The sequence below is a fragment of the Cheilinus undulatus genome, linkage group 3 (assembly GCF_018320785.1).
Source record: "Cheilinus undulatus linkage group 3, ASM1832078v1, whole genome shotgun sequence".
NCBI lineage: Eukaryota > Metazoa > Chordata > Actinopteri > Labriformes > Labridae > Cheilinus > Cheilinus undulatus.
Window position 1 is genome coordinate 53,914,096 of NC_054867.1, and position 19,658 is coordinate 53,933,753.

General features: G+C 37.6%; 2 protein-coding genes across 5 annotated transcripts in view; one reads left to right on the forward strand and one right to left on the reverse strand.

Moving 5' to 3' along the window:
• The window catches only part of ripor3 (RIPOR family member 3), a 78,094-nt gene extending 73,857 nt beyond the window's left edge, over positions 1–4,237 (forward strand). For all 4 annotated transcript variants that reach the window (XM_041777757.1, XM_041777765.1, XM_041777747.1 and 1 more), the window contains 3 exons: positions 1,090–1,173; positions 1,414–1,504; positions 1,603–4,237. In XM_041777757.1, the coding sequence (XP_041633691.1) occupies positions 1,090–1,173; positions 1,414–1,504; positions 1,603–1,703 (276 nt within the window). In that variant the 3' untranslated portion in view covers positions 1,704–4,237. The remainder of the gene's footprint in view (positions 1–1,089; positions 1,174–1,413; positions 1,505–1,602) is intronic.
• A 738-nt stretch (positions 4,238–4,975) lies between these two features.
• Positions 4,976–14,201, reverse strand: LOC121506864 (bladder cancer associated protein). Its single transcript, XM_041782830.1, has 2 exons — positions 14,065–14,201; positions 4,976–9,010 (listed from the first exon to the last, which is right to left on the reverse strand). Exon 2 carries the CDS (start codon positions 8,856–8,858, stop codon positions 8,595–8,597), a length of 264 nt encoding a protein of 87 aa, XP_041638764.1. The 5' UTR covers positions 8,859–9,010; positions 14,065–14,201; the 3' UTR covers positions 4,976–8,594.
• Positions 14,202–19,658: the final 5,457 nt, after the last annotated feature.

Here is a 19,658-nt window from a genome sequence, read left to right on the forward strand (position 1 = left end):
AAAAACAGAATGAGAACAAAATTCAAAAAATTCAAATTCAAACTCTACAAACTCCAAAACTATAAATAGAAACACACCCAAAATGCTGCTGGGATTGAAGTTGCTCATGTCCGCCATCTCCTGGTGTGAAGTGGTAACAGCGCAGACTTCCACCGTTAGCCCTATCTCCCAATAGTAAAGAATCCTTTAAAAAAATTCCTGAATCCAGACGGTGATCCGGATCACTCCCAAAATCTAATCAGTTCCTCCTTATGCCATTTCTGACATTTCCTTAAAATTTCATCAAAATCTGTCCATAACTTTTTAAATTATGTTGCTAACAAACAAACAAAAAACAAACAAACAAACAAAAAAACAAACAAACAAACAAACCCACCCAATCACATAACCTCCTTGGCGGAGGTAATTGTAAACCTGCAACAAACCTTGCAAGATGACAAACTACAACAAAGCATAAGACACTCAGTACAACAAATTCTATGACAAACTGTTGGACAAACTTAGAGACAAACTTTAAGACACAATTTATGACAAACTACAATACTGTGAAACAAACCTCATGAAAAATAATCCAACAATAAACTTTTTAACTATAAGAAAAACTATAAGACAAATTGACAACAAACCTTACGGAGTACTGAATGACAACTTTGACAAAAACACTGTGGGGGGAATGTGGCCTCTTTGGGTACTCACTCACAGTTCCATCAATTTAACAGCTATTTTAGTGAAAAGCTGTTTAAATAAAGAAAAAAATCAACACCACCATATTTCTACTAAAAATGTAATAAAACTAACAACACTGCTGTTCACTTCCCAGCACAGGTTTTAGTTTAGTGTTCTGCTAAAACCTTTTTGTACTGTCATTAAAAAATCTGGAATCGACGTTAACTATGATTTATATATGGTGCTGTCATGATGTTTGTCCAGCAGAGGGCGCTCTATTTTCAATCCTTATAGAGCAGACAGCCAATCAGGGATCTGATCTAGTCTTTAATAAAACCACAGTCCTGATGTTTTTGGGTCTGTTCTATTAAAATCATCACAGTTTTAGTAAAATCTCACTTTGTTTCTCTCTCTCTCCTGCAGGCTGTTGTTTTTTACACCCAGAGTCTGAAAAGTTCCGACGTTCAGATCCAGCATGGCTCCTGTCTCGCTTTGAAAAGCCTCCGGGTGAGAAAAAAAAACACAATAAGGTTTCTATATATTCAGGACTTTAACAGTTTAATCATCAGTAATGTTAAAAAGTGTCAGTTTCATAAGGAAGACATCTAAATGATCATGAACTAACAGGCAGCGTTTGGTCTCTACCACTAATTTTACTGGTCTATTTTACAGACGAGGCATCCGTGTCATTAGATTTTATTAGAATGTTCCTAAAGCTGAAAACGGTGATGTCTTGATGTGTTTTAGGCCTCAGAGAGCGTGGACCACATTGCAGATTTATGGAGATCTCTGGATGAAGATCTTCGCTGTGCTGCCAAAGAAGCCATCCTCTCCTTCGGTACAAACAACAGGATTTAATTCCTGAATGATATTTTTATTAAAGTGTTACTTTCTGAGGGGTATTTATGAACCTATTTTTTATGTGTGTACATGCAGGTAAAAAGGGTTACCTGGCCTTCCAGAGGATGGATCAGCTGTTCGATGAGATGGAGGAGGAAGCGTATCAGAACCAGGAGACAGAGATCACCTTTCTATAGGGGACAAAGAGCGGACCTTGAACGGGCAGTAAAAGGCCGATAAGATCCTCAGAGTCAGGAGAGACTGTTTACAGCGTCTGAGAGAGACTCGACCAGAACAGAAAAGATGGCAAAGAGACGAGTGAGAGCTAAAGAAGACTCTACACCTCAGGAACTCCTTTCTTATGGGGTTTTTGTCACATTTCTCGTCAAAAATATCTTTTTAAAAGAGACACATTCAGCTGACTAGTCCAGATAAACATCTGGTTTTAAGGAATAGAAGCAAACTAAAGCTGGGATTGTTGACGTGCTGCAGTTGTCACGCAGCAAACACACACCCAGTCTGAAAGGAAGGAGCGGGACAATCAACAAAAAAAACAAAACATGCATTTTAAAAGTCAAACTAAATGAGATATAAAACATGGGAATGAGGTCATAAAGAAGTAAGAAAATGCTTTTTAAAATGTTCTACAAATCCTTCTAATTTTCTGATTTATCACCTCAAAATTATGTGATACAAAAAAATATAATTCCAACTTTTCCGTGTCAAGAATCGGACATTTTTGGGAATCATTTCTTGCAATAACAGAGGTACAATTTTTAAAAATTTAGTGTTTTGTCGGGATTTACAGCTTTTTTAATATAGATTTTTTTTTTCTTTGAAATGTCATTAATGCAGAACCATATTTTCCTTTTAAATATCCTGAATTAAGATACTAATCAGGATTTATCTGCTGAATTTGGCTCAGAATAAACATTTGGACTCTTTAAACAAGAATCTGAACAAATGGACTCAGTAAGATTTGACTTTTTGCTGTCTGGTTTCCTCCGTATCACTTGTTTTCTGCAGGATTTACCCTGAAGAGTTTATTTCATTATCATGTGACCAAAAAACAACTTTACGAGGAATTTATTTTTCTACTTTTTAAGGAACCAGATAATCTTAAACTGTTTTTATAGCACATCTATTGAAGAAAGGCAGCAAAACATGAACCCCATAAGAGAAACTGTTGTCAGGATTTACATTAAAAATCAAATAAAGTGCTTTAATCAAAACACAGAAATAAAAAGCTCTTATAGAAAACATTTTCTGCGATAAAGGGGAAGTTATTTTTTTTGTTATTTTTACCCTTAAAAACCTTGTAAAAAGCATTAAATCTTCCCATTAAACTCCAACATGATTTTCCATTTGAGCCTCATGCAGCTGCTGCCCCCTGCTGGTCATCTGAGGACACTTTCACTCAGACTGCTGTGGTTAGGTGAACTTTGACCCTTCAGGCCGAGCATTTTAGGAATGTTTGGAGGTTCTAAAGATGGCGTGGGAAAAGGAAGTTGTTTGATTATTTCTAATGAGCAGAGGAAGTGAAATCTGAGAGAGCACAAGATGGATCGGCGTAGGAGAGAAGAACGGAAATGTTCACCTTCTGTTGTTTTATGTTTTACTACGTACACCAACATCGGAGATCAAACTCATCCTGAGAAAAAAAAAAGCCTCAATCCAAACGTTTTCTCCATAAAATCACACCTAGTCAAATTTTCTTTATGATTTGCTCTAAAATGAAACCTTGAAGGATGAATGCAAAAAACAAATAAAAATATTTGCATTAAATACACAGACGTAAAATATTAGGTCATTTATTGGTTTATATCAGCAACACTGCAGGAGTTTGCCACCAATATCTGATGGATTTATTCTTCCCAAAACTAAAATAAAAGACTGCATCATTTTAAAACACAATAATGAAAGTCTTGAAGTCCTGAATAATTTGACAGCCTTATTTGCACCTTTCTAAAACTCCCAGGTGAGACGATGAAGAGGAAGGATTTCCACTGTGTTTGTGCATGTGATAGGAAAACACAGGATGAGTCTACAGCGTGGTTAGGAAGATTCTGGATTAAGAAATGAGCTCAGATTATGGATTTTTCCCTCAGTGGAGATCTAAATGAGTGGTCAGAATCCTCAGCACACTAAAGCTTTTGGTGTCAGTTTATTTCTAAATTCAGCCTGCACTTTTATTTTATTCAGTGTGTATTTAATCAAATTTACATCCTGATTAACTCGTAATGTATGTAAAGACAAATATTTGAAAAAGAAAATTGCAAGTCATTTGAATTTAGGGCTGTCCCAAAACCAGAAACTCAGACTTTGATATGATTCTAATCAAAAACAGGTATTATTGATCCCTGTTTCATACCAAGTTATTAAAAACAGACTTCCTAGACACCTGATACTGGGCACTTTATTGTTTTTTTAATACACCTTCATTTTAAGAGACAGGACAGAAGACAGTGTCAGAAAACTAAGAGAGAGACGGTGGGGGGTGACATGCAGGAGAGGAGCCACAGGTGAGGATTTGAGCCCAGACCACCTTCTCAAGGACGAGCGGCCTCTGGGCTAACGCTGCCTAGAGTCTTTGATGATTTTCTGTATTTTCTATATATGATGTACCTGGATGTATATGACTTATAAAAATGTATTATTGAGACTTTTTTATTCATTTTTAGATTGTAAAGTGTTTCACTTCTTTGAGAATTAAAGATGTTTTGTCCAGAAAGGGAAGTTTCCTGTGCTCTGATTCAACATTTACAGATCCAGTACAGTCACTGACCACTTCACTAGATACACCACAGCCTTTATCAGCTGTAAATATCAGTCGGTATCAGCTGTAAATATCAGTCTATATCAGCTGTAAATATCAGTCTGTATCAGCTGTAAATATCAGTCTATATCAGCTGTAAATATCAGTCGGTATCAGCTGTAAATATCAGTCTATATCAGCTGTAAATATCAGTCTATATCAGCTGTAAATATCAGTCTATATCAGCTGTAAATATCAGTCTGTATCAGCTGTAAATATCAGTCTATATCAGCTGTAAATATCAGTCTATATCAGCTGTAAATATCAGCCTATATCAGCTGTACATATCAGCCTATATCAGCTGTTAATATCAGTCTATATCAGCTGTAAATATCAGTCTATAACAGCTGTAAATATCAGCCTATATCAGCTGTTAATATCAGTCTATATCAGCTGTTAATATCAGTCTATATCAGCTGTAAATATCAGTCTATAACAGCTGTTAATATCAGTCTATATCAGCTGTTAATATCAGTCTATATCAGCTGTACATATCAGTCTATATCAGCTGTACATATCAGTCTATATCAGCTGTAAATATCAGTCTATATCAGCTGTAAATATCAGCCTAAATCAACTGTAAATATCAGACTATCTGCTGCAAAAGGCACAACCATTATAACCATAATTAACTCAAGGTGACACTTTTTAACATTTGAGAGGGAAAAAACTTTATTTAAATTAAAACCAAAGCAATAACGCAGCAGTGAGCATGTTCAGCACTGCGACAAGAGCCCACACACACCCACACTCACAGTGTCTGACAGCAGAACGCGAGGCGAGGAGAAACACGGGGAAACGGGTTGACGGCGTTCACTGTCTGATTGTGACTACATCTGGACCAGCTGAACTCTGTATTGCTTTGTGTCGCTGGAAGCACCGACCACGTGTCCACCCCGTGTCTCCACGTCTTCATCAGCGTGTCACAACAAACATCTCGCTCTCATTCACGCACGCACACATCAGGATTTCTCTAACCTTTGGAAACTTTCAGCATCTTTAAAATCTGTGAAAAACTAAACAGCAACCCATGCACGAGAAACAAAGGAACGGAAGAAAAACAGCAAAGAAGAAACGAAAACGGTGAGTCTGTAGGGGCGTCCGCTCGGAGGAGAAGGAGGAGGAGAGCACGGCGAGGGCGAAGAAGACCGACAGTTTCTCAGCAGTTCTTCACCGTCACCGGAGGAATTATTCACAGCATACTTAGTGATTGTCCAGTGTGTGGCGTGGGCAGAGCCATAATGGCGGCAGGGTTTGTCCCTCCCACTTTGGGGCAAAAACTTAAGAGATGCAAACATTTTGTTAACACTTCCTGGATTGCAGAGTCTGTGGTAAACTGCAGCGGCGTGTTGGTGACGGGTAAACACTGCTGTGTGAGAATTTGGCAGTTTAAGGTGGAGAAAGCTTTCTACAGACTATTTTAGGAAGAAGGGGGAAAAAGGAACCGGAATACTGACTTTAAGGTGTTTATATTCCCGCGGCGGCCATGTTCCTGTGAAGTCAAGGCGGGAAACATTGATATCATGTCATACTCTTTAATTCCAGGTTGGTGTCACCATGGAGACCGTTTCTTTTCTAATGATCAGATACCATTTGACTGAACTTAAGTCTACAGGCAAGGATGGAATGTTTTAGAAGCTTTGATGACATCATCCTTCTAAAGCTGATCAAAGGTTTAAGAAGATGACATCATCAAAGGCAGAAGACAGAATGTTGGTGAAGCTCAGGCCTTTGTCCCTCTATTTTTGCTAAACAGTAGACCACAGTTGGCAACTTTGGAATAGTTGGCAACTTTCCCAAAAGTTGCTGAACAAAGAAAAGTTAGCACAAAGAAAGATTGTTGGTATTTGTGCTTTAGAAGTGATAGAGAGTTGATGTAAGCTGAATTTTTTTAACTCAATACTTGTGAGCTAACAGGCTAACTGTGCCTTTTTAACAGCTTTTCTCACTCATGTTGTCATAACCATGCATAAGCACACTGATATACCATTATTTTACTATTTATTAAATCTTGTGGTTAGGGCTGGGCAATTTGGCCTTCAAAGTAAAATCTGATTGTTTAGACCAAACCCAGTTAATGCTTTAAATCTATTTACTTTCCTTGTTAATACTGTCTCACATAAGCCAGAAGAAAAAAATACAGGAGCGTTTATTAGGCACAGAAGGTTCACTTTAGCAGATAAAGGAAATAAATTTACTGGTGGACAGATAAAACAAGCTGGTTGTTCTGGTAAAATCTGTGAGAAGAACAGCACGTAGTCTGAGAAACGCTGTGAGTATTTATAAATGGTGGTGTATTCTAAGAGGTTTGTATAAATGAAAGTAAATCATTAAAATAAACGAAAAAAAAAGAAAATTCTTGAGTTTAAAGTTGTATATTTATGAGAAAATGAAAACTCAAATTTTTCAAATTTAAAACTTCAGAAAATGAAAAGAATCTAAATTTTGGAGTTTGAAAAAATCCTCAATTGATGAGAAAAACTCAAATTTAGCAGGTCAAAAAGTCACCAATTTACAAGACACATACAGAAATTTTCAAATTTGAAAAGTAATTAAAGGGAAAACCTCCAAATTTAGAACTTCAAAAATGCATTAATTCATGAGATAGCACTAAATATTTTCAAGATTAAGTTGTAAATATTAAAGGAAAAAAAGACATTTTTGAGGGTGAAAAGTCTTAAATTCATGAGAAAAACTAAAAATTGAGTTCAAAAAGTTCTCAATATAGAACTACTATCCCTGAAAGTCTGGAGTTTAAAAATGTGTAAATTAACAAGAAAAATCATGAAATTTGGAGTTCGAAAAAAAAAAAAAACTAAACACGTTTGAGTTTGAAAGTTTGTAAAGACAAGAAAAAAACAATTCAAAATTTCTTGGTTTAAATGATCATAAATATGCAGGATTTTTTGAAATATATTTTTGTATTAATGTCTTATTTTTGACAAAAAAAATTATTTTGGCATTTGGAACTTGACAAGACTAAAAGTTTTTGAGATTCTAAAGTTAATAGCCAATTATGTGGAAGAAAATCAGACTGAATTAACCTGTTTCTTTGTCCTGCAGTAGAAACCTCATCAAGTTCTATGTTTAAGTGTGACAATAATAAAATACTTGTGATTTCTGCAAACTGGAGCTTTCCAACTACCTCTTTCAGCTTGGTACAGCTTAAATGTAACATTTAGTTTATGAGTTCCGAGTTTATACTGTCAAAATGTACAACTTTAAACTCAAAAAGGTTTGGTTTCATGCAAATTTATGACTTTTATAATCCCAAAAATTTCAAATTTTTTTTGTCATTAAGTTTGATTTATTTTTAAGAAATTAATAGATCCAACGTTTTTTTTTTCCTTTACTTTAAACTAAAAATTCCACCCCATCTAAGAATTACGCCTTTTATCTCAGGATCTGACAGTAATCCCAGAATTCCAAAATCAATCTCAGAATTCTGTCTTTGATCTAAGAATTCTGGCTTTAATCCTGAAATTCTGCCCGTAATCTCAGAATTCCATCCCTAATCTCACAATTCTGCTTCTGATCTCACAGTTCTGTCTTAAATCACAGTATCTGACAGTAATCTCAGAAACCCGTCCGCCAGAGCATGAAGGATATTTACCTGAACGTATAAAACAGATGTTAACTGAGGTCCAGATCCTAACTGTTGTTTCTATTGTCAGTCTTCCTGGTTAAAAAAGTGGCTAAGCAGATAACTGATGTTAAAATTAATGCTGATATTTTTTATTAACCTGAGCCTTTCTTACCATGATTATCAAACAGGATAAAACTGATGGTCTTTGACAGGTCATAATGTGGTCTGATTGTAAGTATCTATAATGTTTTAGTTGCTTTTAAATCAGGAAATTATGACCTCTAAAAGTAGTCCTGTTTATGTGACAGATGACCTAAAATCTTACAGTGTGACATGATAATCTTGGAGCAATGCCACAGGAACATTTACCACCGTGGGATTATGGTCTGTTGGCCCGTTTTCAATCAAATGCTAGAAAGGAAAGCGTAATCTCCTTCCCTCAGTGTCTCCTCCTTCTTCTCCTGTTGTATAAATGTCTCCTCAAACAAAGTGTCCGCCTCCTCTCCTCCGTCTAGTCTCTTTACAGCGAGCCCTCGTCCTCTCTTGTACCTCTTTTGGCCAAGCATTTTCAGTATTTGCGGTCTTTTCCGTCTCTAACATGTTGTCCGCTCTTCCAGCATGGCAGTATCACCCTCCTCTCTCCATCCCTTCCTCCTTTTCTTAAACTCCTGCCCCCATCCCTCTCTCCTAGGTGCCGACGATGGCCGGATCCTGGGCGGCGTCCGGGAGCGCGGCATCCTGGCAGTGGTACAGGAAACAGTTGCCCCAGCAGCTGTAGCAGATGAGGAAGAGGGCAGCAAGGAAGACCAAGGCACAGATGGTGCAGGGCTTCCTCTCCAGCAGGAAGCTGAGCAGGTAGAAGCCCATGAACATGGAGTGGTTGAACCACAGCGCCGGGTTCAGCGGTTTGGGGATGAGCAGCACGGGAAGGAGCCACTGGAGGCAATACATGGCGTCTGATTTAATACGGGGCCGTAGAAGGGAAACGTGGCGGGTCCAGCAGACTTGGAGCGGATGTAGCAGAGATGAAGGCGAGCCTTTACCCGACGGAGCTGGGGTGATGGAGGAAGAGTTTGAAGAAGTCAGATGTCGTCAGGTCATCCCTGGAAGCAGCGGAGGAAAGAGCCGGTTAAACAAGGTCTAAAACTCTCCAACAATAACCTGTCTATTATTTTATCTATTATGTTGTGTTAAACCATAAAGACATGGTAATAAAGAACCACCACTGCCTACTTTTTGGAGCAATTTTGTTTTCTAAAATCATCTTTTATCATTCAAGTTTTCCATCATAAAACATATAACTGCACATCCTGAGAGGACACATCAGACTGGTCTGCAGTATAATGATAAATCATTGCATTAAAGGATAAAGTCCACCTGGCATGCATGGTGGTCAGACTGAGCGTCATTCATGAACACAATGAAGCCGCTGTGACTAATCAGCATCTACGCCCACTTTAATGACTTCCTAATGTCAACAACTGGAAAACTATTAACACAGTCTACTCCCTCATAAACGCCTCATACTGAAGCTTAGCCAATCAGATAGCAGCACCACACTGCATGCTGAGAATCAACATTATAAGACTGACTACACTGGATTACATTATTAAATGATAATTAGAACGAGTCAAATTAGGGCTGGACCAGAAAAACATCTACATGTTTTAGCTGAAAAGTAATTTATTAGGCCTGGTGATGATTGTCATAATATGTTACAGTACACTAGTGCCCCAGTGTTTAAAAGTCAAAATAGAAGATAAAATTCAAAATTGTGACTCTTAAAGGCCAAAATATGAGATAAAATTCTCGATTAGGAGTTAAAAAAGTGAAAACATGGGACTAAAAGTAAAAGTTAGGAGTTTAAAAGTTCAAGGTTTGATTTAAAATGAAAAATTGTGAATTTAAAAGGTCAAAATATGAAATAAAAAGTCAAAATCCTAAGTTTCAGTCATATTCTTGGGATGCAAAATGAAAATATGAAATGAAAACACATTAATTTTTTCCCCTCATTCCTGACTTTTTATCTAATTATTACTACTCTCTACTTCTTCAGATTTTTATAATTTAACAAGGTTTTATTTTAAATCTTCAAAGTTAAATTTACATTTTTATACCAGGGGAAATCTGCAGACCTCACAGCAACAGGCCAATTCTAGTTAAGATATGATCTTACAGCCTGGGTAAAACTGCACCGCGGCCCGCATTTGGCCCCCGGGCCTTGAGTTTGACACCCATGATCTAAACCATCAACCTGCCTTCTACATCCAGTTTCAACCAAGCTGATTAAGACCATCTTTCCTCTGGTTAGCATGTCTATTCTGGGGGTGATCAGTAAGCCATTACTGACATACTGTCTGTTAAAGTAGCTGTAATTAAACAAAACTTACCCGTTTACTGTGCTTAATTATAACAGCATGAGTGTGTGATGTTGGGTTATTCACACAGCTGCTGGAGTAAACCCAGCTGACGTCTGGACTAGGGCTGGGCAGTTAATCACAAATTAGATTAAATCACAATATAGCCTGCTGCAATTTTCAAATCGCAAATCATTGCAATATTTATTCAGCTTGAAATGTGTCAAAATACCAGTTTAATAAATTGATTTTTTGCAGCGGCAGAGATTTTATGCACATTGTGCAAACAGTCAAGTGTCAATGTTTTTTATAATGGTTTACAAAAATCCCCCTTTTTGTGTTTTATGTATGATTTTCTTAAACAAAATGAGTGACATAAAAATGATAATGCCCTTAAACAAAGCAAATGACATCACATTTGCAATACAAGCAAAAATAGTTAGCTCAGCTTCCCCTCCTCCACCCCAGCTGCCTCCTTTATAGCTGAAAGCTTGTTGCACCCCCATATTTAGATTCATGCTACTATGGATTACCTGCTTTGGAAATAATTTCATTGTTTTCAATACACATGGTCTTATTTATTGCTTGAATTTGTCAAAAAATACAAAAGAGTAACCCAAGAATAATTACAATTTAAATCGCAATTGCAATATTTGGGGAAAAAAAAAAAATCGCAATTAGATTGTTTGAGCTGTTGCCTGCCACATATCACTGCTACACTAACGGTGGCTTTCTACAACAAAGCACATGCATTTAAACCGTTATGACGGTGTTACAAGGATGCATTTAGCATCAGAAATTTTAGCTGTGATGGTACTGATACCGGTTCATAGGTGCAGGTGACCACAAACATTATTTAGACATTGGAGGGTCGCTGCTGTCAGAATGAGAAACATTTGGGTCACTTGTGCACCAGTTTGCTTTTTCTCCCTCTTCTCAACATGCATAAATGCATTTTCACAGGCATGCTGTGAGGATCTCTGACTATGCAGCATTTCCCTTACAGACCACAGCTGGGCGATCGTCATGTTTCAATATTAAACAAGAAAATACATCTAAAGAACCACAAATTGGGGTTGGCATAGAAAAAATAAATCTTAGGCCATATTGCCCAGCCCTATCTTCATCCATATTTTCAACAAAAGGAGAGAGAGATGAGTCTGAAGCCGGGGTCTCTCTTCTCTTTTTCTACCATAAATGTCACAAACATAACTGCGCAATTTAGACATTCTGCAGGAGTTTGCCTGATTTTGAATACTGAAATCAATTAATTGGCTGATTCTGAGAGTGGATGACTTCTATCTTTGTTTTGTTTTAACCTTATTGATACAAACCACACTGCCTGAACCGACGTCCTGTTTAAAAATAACCTTAAAAACTTGATCTATCTCCCATCCACCGGTCAAATAAACACAGCTTACACTGGCAGGAGAGTAAACCTGCACAGAGATCAGCTGTTAAAACAAGCTGGATGAAAGCTGTCACAAACAGCTGCTGGCATTACTTAGCCGTACATTCGCCTCACTTCACCACACAGTAATGTTGCTGCACGCCCAAGGCTCGGCTTAATGACAGAGTTTAAACCTGGATATGATACTGAAACCTGTTTGATGCCACAGCAACTACAATACAAGTTCTACCAACTCTAAAGTCTAATTTTAGGCATAAAAAACTTTTAGTCACTAAAAAGAATAAGAAGTCCTTTTATTTTAGTCACAGTCTTTATTCTCATTGAATTAATTTAAACAGCCAAATTGGAAAATAAGTGTAGGTGTTAAACACTCAAATTTCAGCTAGCCTTAGCCTTACTGAAGAGGAAAAGGACCATTAAAAAAATATATTTTGAGGTCCAACTTTTATTTTTCACATTGTGAGTGTAAAGATGCAGTTCTCAGAGAAAAAATCACAAATCTGACATTAAAGAATTCAGACATTTGCATCAGAATTCTGAGATTAACCCTTTCATGGGGCAGGGAACCATATATGGTTGCTCTGGTCCACTTCGTTTTTGACCTTCATCCAACTCTGTAATACACTAGAACCAGAAGGTTTTTTCTTAGCCAATCAGTGCAGATCAGTCAAAACCATGAAGAGTGACATCACTCCATCTAACCAATCAGCGGTAGCCCAAACGTCTCAAACTTCCTGTTTCCCCCAGAACTCTAAAAATGCAGTTTTACGTCTCCTTTGACCCCAAAGAAACGGCCCTAAAATAATAACTGACCATGATAGGATGATGAAACTCTCACATTGTAAAGGTGAACAGTAGAGCTAAATGTCAGGATAGGTGAATGATAGGCTTGTTTTTTTCTTGAAAAATAACTCACTATAATGTAGGATAAAGGTACTCTATAGTGCATGAGCTGGCACAGGTTTGTAAAAAAAACTCAAAACTGATCCAATGGTAAATTTCAGGGTTGCAAAATATTGGATTTTTGCCAATATACAACTCGCTGATATTTACAGATTCATTTAAGCCCATACTAATATCTAAATTTTCTTTTCTGACAAGAAATTTCAGTCCTTTTGGACACACTTTAAGGGTTGAGGATGACCAAGGAAACAAACTTTAGTCCTTAAAAACACTTAAAAGTTTAAAGAATGAGGATAAATAAAGAAAAAGACCTCAACTAGCATAGGTCTGTTGGTTCAGCCTAAAACTCCACTAATGTATTAATGGATATGGAAAAGAAATTACAGTCGATAAATGCTGAAATAGACAGACAAAATATCGGCAGCAATTTTGATATCTGCCAATACAGATACCTGACCGATAATATTGTGCATCCCTAGTAAATTTCACAAATCTACAGTGCTTAACAAATTTATTAGACCACCTGTCATTTTTGTCTCAGAGACCATCCAGCATCATGAGGTGCTTTAATGCGGACTTTAACCTTAAAACTCTTCTATTATTCTTCCAGAATTTGAAAAATAAGTGTCTCGGGGTTTTTTAGTGGACTGTATCCTCTGGAACATTGGCAGATTATTAAACTAACGTTGTTTAAAACATTTTAACGCCAAACGCCGTAATATTGCAGACAAAGATTCATATGGGCAACTTGATTGACTCCAAGTTGCTTTCAGTCCATCTGGTTGGCTCAAATAACCGTTAGGAAGTTTATTACTCACCTAATGAGTAAACCTGACGTTATTGTTGATTATTGGTACAGTGAAGGTCCAAATTCTCCAGTATAGCTTTGACAGAAGGGCTGGACCAGACTCCATTCAAAAACACAGCAGTTTAATGTTGTCAGGCTTTAAGTGGATATATATCATTATAGGAAATCTGAAAGAGTGACTATATAAACGATGAGAGCCATTTATTATATCGGTTTAACCAGAGGTAGAGGAGTTGTGGTTAATCATAAACTATTCCTAACATTTTAACCACTGTCTCAGCCACATAATCCACCACAGTGGGCGGTAACGTTAGCAGGCAGCGTGAGCCTGTTCTAAAACTAGGTCTTTTTTAAAGCTGGATCTTTGTGCTCCATGGTGAATTAGCCTCAATAACCGTTCATATTTTAGCCCAGAGTAACTGCAATAACTCGGTCTATATCAGTAACATACACTGACACCTAAAAAAAAAAGATTTTAATCTAGATCGGCTTTAAGATTTGCTCCGTTTATGACAGAAGTGCTCCTATCAGAGGCTAGCTAGCATAGCTTCAGACACAAAAGGTGTTACGGAATGAATCGTACCCTCGCGTAAACAGAGCCGCTGGCTACCAAAGTGACTCAGCTATTTAAAAAATATAACGTCTGTTTTTGTATAATAAACGAACATTAGAACAAACCTGACTCCTTTCGGGCTCATTCTCAACAGATACAAAACACCAACACCATTTCTGTCCCAACCTCTGACTGCGTACGTAGCTACCAGCTAGCAAATCAGCTAACAAACATTAACGGTAGCTGGGAGGACCCCTGGTGCAAAGCCGAGGAAATGGGATTTAGAGGGCTGTCCTTGCGCCTGCACATAATTCACCGCCGGATTAACAGTTTGTTTTTCAAAGTGGGGTTCCCGATCCCCCAGGGGGTCTGCAGGGGCCGCTAGGGGATCGCAGAAACTTGAATGGAAGAGAAGGGAAAATAGAACTGAAATCAGATCAACAAATAAAGGTTTTTAACTGCATTTTAATATAATTTTCTTAACCTAAATACTATCAATCATCAATAAAGAGACATACTGAATGAAATTAGATTCATGCAAATGCAGAGTTGTAATAGATGTTTGCAGTTAAAGAGATAATTAATCAAAGATTTATAGTATTTACAGATGCTTTTGACCACTATTCAGAGCTACAGTTCTCTTTTTTAATAATAAGACAAACAAATAAGTTGAAATAAGCGAGAATGCTACACAATGGTAAACATGGCCCGGTCCCTACTTTTATGAGATTAATTAATCTACTTTTATGAGATCAGTGGGCTCTATGCACAGCAGGGGGTGGCATATTTTCGGTGGAAAATAAGACCGTTTTACAACTTCCGCCTAATGATACGTGCTAAGCCAAAACAGAATCTAAACCCTCCTATACTGCCTTAATTTGACTGTTTCATTGTTTTTTTGTTTTGTTTTGTTTTGTTTTTTGTTTTGATTGTTGTTTGTGTTTACTCTTTCATCATCGCTTGACATCCAAACATGCTAAAATGATGTTTCAAAAACTGGTTAAAAGCACTTCTGGACATCGTTGCTGCGTGCTGCAATGTACATCTTCATTTAACTCTCATTGACAGTCAGCTCAGGCAGCTCATGCAAACTGAGTAAACCACAACGATTTTGCCATCATACGCCTTTCTCTTCTCCTGACTGGAAGTGTGGGAGCGGTCTAATGCCAAATGCAGAAGCAGTTCATGCATAGAGCCCATTAATTCTAAATAAGCTGATATTTCTCATGAAATGCTAAAATATCTCAGTTTCACCAGCAGATATGTTGTTTATGTTCTATTGTGTGGGTTTATGAGATTTGACAGTCATCGACCTCTGTTTTTATCTACATTTTAGACAGCGACCCAACTTTTTTGCAATTGGGAATGTAATTTCCACTGACATCTGCTCTAGTGTGTCTATGTAAAATAACTGGTAAAATACTTCACAATTCCTCATCTGTTTAACTGCAGTGGTTGTATCACATAATAATAAAACCTAGCTAGCTAGTTGTTTATTGTCATTGCGCTGTAAAAATGCAACAAAATTACGTTTGGCAGTCTCCTCTGTAGCAGCAAACACAGACGTCCAAGCAGTGGTTAGAAATCCGCAGCCTCACGTCGTCCATCCTGCTGGTGAGGGAGCGGGCACCCGGGAGAAAGATGCTCAGTACAACAGGTTTGTGTGGGGCAGCTCTTAGCCTAGCCTGCAGCCCGGCTTGTTTGCGCCATCGCTGCCTCCTCCTAACGGGCTGTAGGTGTTGTGCTGTTCCATGTCCTCCTCCTGTCAGTCTCCGAGCGCCGCATAATCTCCATCGGGAAAGATGCAAACTCCGTGGGCACGCTTTCAGTCCTGGTGTAAGTGTAGGGCTTTGATTTGCTGGTAGTGATGGAGCGCCGGGCCCCTGTGTTCATACATGCCGCCCCATGCTACCCCAATAGGTAGCATTCAGTAGTCTCCTGTTGATCAGGCAGTGTTCCATGGCAGTTGCTGGCAGTTGTTAGCTTTTAAGCTAGCCAGGAGTTGTAGTTGAGGCTGAGGTCTTCTTTTTCACCTTTTTTGGGGTTTTCTTGATGGAAATTTCCCGTTCTTTCTCTCAAAGGTGTCCTGGACCATCCATCCTCTTTGTTTTCACAGGTTTCAACATCTGCTGTCAACTTAATTGTGAAAAACACTACAAGTCCAAGATATAACTCAAGAGTGCATCTTGCTGCCAACTGCTCTGGTTGCCTGGCAACATACAGAACCCACATTTAATCTCACCTGAGCTCACCACTGTTAGTAATGTCCACTCTGCTTCTCTCATCAAATATTTGCTCAGAATTAATCTTTTCTGAGACTAGCAGTGATAGTGACCCAACATTACATTCTTTAAAGAAGCATGAAACTTTAAATTTTTGTCCAAACTTTATTTCTCACATTTAAATTATGACACAGACAACCCAAAGAACAAACCCTATGTGATGAAAAAAGCATGTTAATAGGAATATAAAAAAATAAATATCAAAATAAAATACCTGGGATGAAAAAAATCAACAGACCAAATGTTAGATGGAAACCTGGTTTTACAAATAACCAGGAAAGTACCAGTAAGCTTTTATACAGACAAAGGATCAGCTGGTTTCTGCTACAAATGTATTTCCATAGACTTACACAAGCTTTACAAACAAATGCAGACAGACATGAGGCTGCTAGAAGATTCTGGAGAGAAAAAAATGTGTAGATGGAATTTAGGAACTTCACTACAAGGTACACTAAAAAGGCAAACCAAAAGAGTTTGGTTAAATAGCAAGAAAGTAGTTAATTGCAGATTAACATCAAGTTACACATCTGTCTGCTGGTTGCTCATGTGTTTCCTGGTTTAATCGTATAGAAGACCCATTTGTTTGCCAGTTAAAGATGTTACACATTCATTTGCTGGATATCTAGTAAACTCTTTATTTGGCCCTGGTTTACTTGCAAGAAGTTACTGATTCTTCCTCTGTTTATCAGGCGAGACATCACCAATTTGTTGGCTCGCTAAATGTTAGTTTTTTTTGTTGGTTAACTGGGAAGGCTTTGCTCATTTGTTTGGACTCTTACAAGCAAGAAGTGGCACATTTTGCCTGGCAGTTATTTGTGTTTCTCTAGCAGGAGTTTCTCATCTGTTTGTTGGTTGACCAGCAGAAAGTTGCACAGTTGCTCACTGGTTAACCAGCAAGAAATTACTTATTTATTCCCCCGTTATCTGGCAGTTCAGGACTGGTTTATTTTCGTGGTTGACTAGCAAGTTTGTTTCCCTGTTAACCAAAAAAAAGTTACACATATTCCAGCTTGTCAGCTGAGTACCTTGCCTGTAGAATCTAAATTTATTGGTTTATTTGAAAAATGAAGCAATGTAATCAAGGTACAAAGCATTTGCACCTTATTGAACTTTCAAGAAGTTACATATGTATTCCCTGGTTATCAAGCATTAAATCACACATTTGTAGGAGTTGCACATTTTTTTTGATGGTTCAGTAAGAAAGAAGTTGCACATTTGCCTGCAAGCTAACTAGCAAGGAGTTGCACATTTGCCTGATAGTTCAGTAGAAGGGGTTGCACATTTACTTGGTAGTTAAGTAGCAAGGAGTTGCACATTTGCTTGATAGTTAAGTAAGAAAAAAGTTGCACATTTGTTTGATGGTTAACCAGCAAGGAGTTGCACATTTGCCTGATGGTTCAGTAGTAGGGGTTGCACATATACTTACTAGTAAAGTAGCAAGGAGTTGCACATTTGCTTGATAGTTAAGAAAGAAGTTGCGCATTTGCTTGATAGTTAAGAAAGAAGTTGCACATTTGCTTGATGGTTAACCAGCAAGGAGTTGCACATTTGTCTGACAGTTTAGTGGGAAGGAATGCACATTTATTTGCTAGTGAAGTAGCAAAGAATTGCACATTTGCTTAATAGTTAAGTAAGAAAGAAGTTTTACATGGCCATCTTATTGTAGTGGTCGAAATTACGTGTGTGTGTGTTAACTAGCAAAGAGTTGCACATTTCCTTGATGGTGAAGTTAGAAATAAGTTGCATATTTTCTCTATGTTTAAGTAAGAAAGAAGTTGCACATTTACCTGATGGTCCACTTAGAAAGAAGTTGCACATTTTCTTGCTAGCTAACTAGTCAGGTATTGCACATTTGCTTGATGGTTAAGTAGCAAGGGTTACACATTTACTTGCTAGTGAAGTAGCTAGGAATTGTACATTTGCTTGATAGTTAAGAAATAAGTTTATCATTTGCTTTCTAGTTAACTAGCAAAGAGTTGCACATTTGCTTGATGATTAACCAGCAAGAGTTGCACATTTGCTTGATGGTTAAGTTAGAAATAAGTTGCGCATTTTCTTGATGTTTAAGTAAGAAAGAAGTTGCACATTTACCTGATGGTCCACTTAGAAAGAAGTTGCACATTTGCTTGTTAGCATACTAGGGAGGAGTTGTACATTTGCTTGATGGTAAACCAGTAAGGAGTTGCACATTTGCCTGTTGTTTAACTAAGAAAGAAGTTTAATATTTTCTTGATGGTTAAGTAAGAAATAAGTTGGACATTTGCTTGCTAATTAACTAGCAAAGAGTTGCACATTTACCTGATGGCTTAGTAAGAAAGAAGATGCACATTTGCTCGATGGATAAGTAGCAAGGAGTTTCAAATTTGCAGTTTTGTCTGTGCCTTTTTATGGACCTTATTGTGAGCTAAATTCAAATGATCAGAATCTGTTGATGAATAAAAATAGCCTCTTATTTAGCAAATGAAAGCATGAGTAGCAGTGTGTTTAGTCATATCAGTGCTGGCGGCAGAGCTAAAAGCTACATGCTAAGATGTCAGCGTCTTGTCTGTTTTTGTTTTGTGCTCTCAGAAACAGATGGTGGACATGGCGGACAGTTATATCAGATACTGAGGATGGACATATTTTCAGTCACCACATATCCTGGATGCTCCATAAATCCTGCGTTTAGATTGGTGTAGTTTATATAAAGCCTTTACAGCACATTGAGAAAAGTCAGAGAAGAAGAGCTGAAACAGAGGCAACATCTTGATGAAATGCAGATGGGCAATTTGATTGGTAACAGGAATGGAGAAAACTGAAGGGACAAAACTATTATAAAAAACAAGTAAATAAAAGTATAATACAAAACAGTAGAACTACCAGCTACTATTGAAGTTTATCTCCATTCCAGTTAATCTAACACTGATCTGGGTCAACATTCACATCTATAAAGATAATTTCCATCCATCTCGTATGTAAACCAATATTCTTTCAAAGAAAATCTCTGTTTTTAAGGCTGAAGAAAAGCAAACAAAAGTGAGATAGATGCGATTCCAAAGTTAACAGCATGGTTTTATCTGAAAAAGGGTTTTAGTTGAAACAAAATTTGTTAGTGCTAAACCTTTCAAAATAAGAAATTTTCTCCCATTTATCTTTAACGCCATCAGATGGCCTGATTCAAGCAACAGCTTAGTTGAGAAAGCTGAAACCACCTCTGGAACATTAGAAAACAGACTTGTTGAGTTGTGAATCTTTGGTCTGAAATGGGCTGTAAAGGGTTTTTAATGAACAGTAAGCCACTGTTTTGGTTTCATGGATGAAATTCATGTACAGAGGAAGGAAAAGCTGATGGATGCATAGCTGTCCATGGTGCTGATCATGTGACTGTCAATGGTGCTGATCATGTGACTGTCCATGGTGCTGACTATGTGACTGTCCATGGTGCTGACTATGTGACT